At 67.2% G+C, this 4,039-nt stretch overlaps 1 protein-coding gene across 1 annotated transcript in view; it reads right to left on the minus strand.

The window, feature by feature from the left end:
• Nucleotides 1-506: 506 nt before the first annotated feature.
• Nucleotides 507-4,039, minus strand: part of Sox14 (SRY-box transcription factor 14) — an 81,829-nt gene continuing 78,296 nt past the window's right edge. Inside the window, 6 exon segments of the mRNA XM_048334448.1 lie at nt 507-691; nt 694-898; nt 900-1,001; nt 1,004-1,236; nt 1,239-1,307; nt 2,164-2,241. Coding sequence (XP_048190405.1) covers nt 507-691; nt 694-898; nt 900-1,001; nt 1,004-1,236; nt 1,239-1,307; nt 2,164-2,241 — 872 coding nt within the window.

Raw genomic sequence — 4,039 nt, forward strand, 5'->3', positions numbered from 1 at the left:
TCCAGTTTGGCAAGTTTTCCCGGCACATGGCTGTCCCTTGGGGGTGGGGTGTGTGGGGGTGGGGGGGGGGGGAGGAGGGGAGTCTGCAAAGTAAGAGGGGGCGGGCTCTTTCCTTCCCCCCCCTCCACCCCAAGGAAGAGAGAGAGGAGGAGGAGGAGGAAGGGGAGGAGGTGACCAAGTGGGGGGGGCCCCCAAAGTCAAAGAGTCTCCAGTTGGGGTGGCCGGCTGGGGAGGGGTTTTAGGGCTGACTGACCCACGCGGACATCAGCAGATGGGGGGGCACGTCCCCCCTCTCTTGCCCCCTTCCCCCTTCCCTCTCTCCAACCCCCCCCAAGTTCCAGGCCCCCCCCTGGCTGGAGGAGGAGGAGAAGGAGGAGGAGGTCCAGTGCCAGGTCCCCCCCCCCACACCCCCCTTCCTTCCTCTCCAACCCCACAAGTTCCAGCCCCCCCCAGGCTGGAGGAGGAGGTCCAGGGGTGGGGTGGGGGGGGGTGTCTGCCTGTGGGGGTTACATGGCGGCGGCGTGGGCCGAGGCGTAGGGGTCTAGGCCAGTCTTGGTCATGCCGGGGAAGAGGATGTAGGCCACGGGGGGCTGCAGGGTGGAGGCGGCGGCGGCGGCGGACCAGGCGGAACAGTTACAGGGCACCACGTAGCCGGGGTTGGTGGGGGACGGGTGGGTGTGGGTGTGCTGGCCGGGCAGCCCAGGCCCCCGAAGGCTGCGGCGGCGGCGGCGGCGGCACCTCCTCCTCCTCCTCCTGCGGTCTGGTGGTACCCGAGGGTGGAGGCGTAGGGCAGGGCGGCGGCCAGGGCGGCGTGGTGGGGCGCCCCGGAGGGGTCCCCCATCTTCTGCAGGGCGGCGGCGGAGCCGAACTGCGCGGGGTCGAGCAGGGAGTAGGGCGCGGGCCGAGGCGGAGGCCGAGACCGCCGAGGGCGGCAGGAAGGCCCTGGCCTTGTCCGGGGGGCCCAGCAGCGCCTCGGGGGCCCCCACCACGGCCGCCTTGAGCGCGGGTGCTCGTCCCCGGCCAGGTAGGGCAGGGGGAAGACGTACCTGTCCTTCTTGAGCAGGTGCTTGGGCTTGCGGCGCGGCCGGTACTTGTAGTCGGGGTGCTCCTTCATGTGCTGGGCGCGCAGCCGCTTGGCCTCGTCGATGTACGGCCGCTTCTCCGCCTCCGACAGCAGCTTCCACTCGGCGCCCAGCCGCTTGCTGATCTCCGAGTTGTGCATCTTGGGGTTCTCTGGGCCATCTTCCGACGCTGGCCCCGGGACCACACCATGAAGGCGTTCATGGGCCGCTTGATGTGGTCGACGGCTTGGACATGGTCTCTCTCCACACCCCCCGGGGGTCCTCCTCCTCCTCCTCCTCCTCCTCCTCCTCCTCCTCCTCCTCCCCCGGGGGGGGGGGGGTGGCCCGTCCGTCGGTCGGTCGATCTGTCCTTCCCGAGTCCGAGCGAGCTCCACTGGGTGGTGGTGGTGGGGGGGGACTCCCCCAAACTCCTCCGATGAGTGGAAACCAGACGACCAGGTGGCGATGGCGGTGGCGATGGCGGTGGCGATGGCGGTGGCGGTGGCGGTGGCAGTGGTGGTGGCGGTGGCGGTGGTGTCAGACCCCCCAAGCTAAGCTCTCCAAGTTGGGCCGCCCATGCTCATCCGGAGCCAAGTGAGGTCCGGCACCCCCCCAAAAAAAAGGATGATGGGGGGGTGTGGTGGCCCAGACAGGGGCCAGGCACCGGTGGGGTGGTGGGGTGATGGGTGGGTTTCCAAGGTGGCACCCCGAGTGTCCCTCCGGAGGAAGCAGCCGGGCGATCGGTGCCAAGGTTGAAGTTGTCTCTCTCTCGGTCCGTCCGTCCGTCCGTCTGTCGGTCCGTCCGTGTGTCGGTAGAGGATCCCGGGGCGGCGGGTGCCCGGCCCCCCTCTCCTCCTCCTCCTCCTCCTCCTCCTCCTCCGCTGCGGAGCGAGAGCTGGCGATGGTGGCGGAGTCTCGGCAGCGTGTGTGGCGCCCAGCACCTGGCTGGCTGAGGACTCGGGGAGGCTTGGGGAGGGGTGAAGGGTGGGGGGGGGGGGGAGAGGGGAGGGAGGGGAGGCGGGAGGGAGGGAGGGGGAGGAACCCGAGCCCTGAGCCGTCGTCGTGAAGTTCAAAGGCGAGGTGGGCCGGCCTGGGCGCTGACATAAGCGCGTGGGAGGCGGCGACTCCCCAACCTGGGCGCCAATCCGCAGCCCCGGAAGGCGGGGTGGGGGGGGTGCACCTGCCAAGGGTGGGGGGGGAGAGGAGAGGGGAGCTTCATTGGTGGGGAGGGGGGCTGGCAGAGGTGTGAAGGGGGAGGGAGAGGGAGGGACCGAGGTGGACAGAGCTCCCCACACTTGATGGGGGGGGGACAGTGATCTGGGAACCCCCCCTCCCTCATCACCATTCCTATCTCCAGAGGGGAGCTGGTGTGTGGGGGGGTGATGCCTGGGATGACCTCACCCCCCCCAAGGGGAACAAGAATAAATCAAACTCGGGGGGGGGGGGGAAAGGCGAGGGAAAGTTTTCTTCCCACCAGATGCCCGCGGTGGCTCCCGGGCGGGCTCTGAACTGCTCAGCCTCCATCTCGGGAGGGCTGGGTGCCGGCCCGTCAGAGGTTCGAATCCCTGCTTTGTGTGTGTGGGGGGGGACACACTTGAGAAGCCACCCCGATCTCGGCTTCGGTGCAGGGGTGGGGGGGACACGGTTGGTGGGCACGTGCCAGTTGAGCCAGTTTCCCCCGCGGTCCAGATGGGCAATGCTGTGTCACGGAGCCATCAATGATCTCTACCTGTTCACCCCCCTCCTCTCAACGATCCCCCCCCCAACTGGACAGGCCTGGATGTAGATGGTGGGGTAGGGAGGGGGCCCTCAGGCTGTCCCCCCCCAACCCTGGCTGGTTTTCCCTTTAGGACACTTCTCCCTCCAGTCAGATGAGCTTTCTTTTTTTTGGGGGGGGAGGAAGAAGACGAAAGAAACGCGTGGCGCGGACCCGAGCCGGCTGCCTTGAATAATTGCCGGCCCCGGTGTGAAATGCCCTGGGGTGGGGTGGGGGGGGTATTTGTTAATGGAGAGCCATTCTCCCGGCTGGGCAGCCCTGCCGGTGTGCTGGGCTCATTGGCTTTTGTACCAGCCTCTCTCTCTCTGGAGGACGGGCTCAGGAAGGGGAGCGCTGCCCCCAACCCCACTCCCGACTTGGAGAAGCTGGAATGGAATAGGGGTGCGGGGACGGGGAGGGGGGGCTGGAGGCAGGTAGGGGGGAGTTGGGGTGGGAGGGTCTTTCTGTAGGATGTACCCAGTGGAGTTTGGGGACTTCGGTTCTTCCTCTGATGATTAGGAAGGGGTGGCGTGCCCCCCCCCGCCCCCGCCCCAGACCCCCCCCTCAAGAATTCCCATTTTAGGGGTTAGGAAAACAGATGCGACTGGGGGTGAGCTGGGCGGGTTGGCGGTGTTTCTCCCCACCCAATTCTCAGATTCGATTTGGGGGTGCTTCAGCCGCAGGTGAACCCCCAGACCCACTCACCCAGGAATTGCCACCAGTTTTGGGGGGTTCATGAGGGAAACAGTCTCATTGTAGAGCTGGCGGGGGCTGGCGGGGGCCACCGGGGACCCCACCTGTCCGCACCCTCTCCTGGCAGTACTCAGATGTGTGTGTGTGTGGGGGGGGGGTAAGGCGCCCTAGGTTTAGGACCTGGGAAATGCTCGAGGGCTGGCTCCCCTCTCCGGTTCCCCTCCCTCAACCAGATCCTTTTGGGGTGTTTGCCAAGAGGTTTGGAGGGGGCGTGCCTCTCCCCACCCCCCTCCAATTATTCACAGAGGGTCTTCTGCTCTACCTCCACCTGTGCCCCACCCTAGGGCTAGCCACTGAGGAGGAGGGGGAGGAGGGGGGGGAGGAGGAGGAGGAGGATTTGGGGGGGTGTTTGAAGTGAGGGAGCAGCTTCGGGGTAGAGAGCCCTGACTTCCACAGGTTCAATGCTCTCCCCCCCCCCCATGCCTGGTGAGCCTCTCCACCCCACAGCTCCCTCCCTCCTCCTCCCCTC

The sequence above is a fragment of the Perognathus longimembris genome, chromosome 26 (genome assembly GCF_023159225.1).
Source record: "Perognathus longimembris pacificus isolate PPM17 chromosome 26, ASM2315922v1, whole genome shotgun sequence".
NCBI lineage: Eukaryota > Metazoa > Chordata > Mammalia > Rodentia > Heteromyidae > Perognathus > Perognathus longimembris.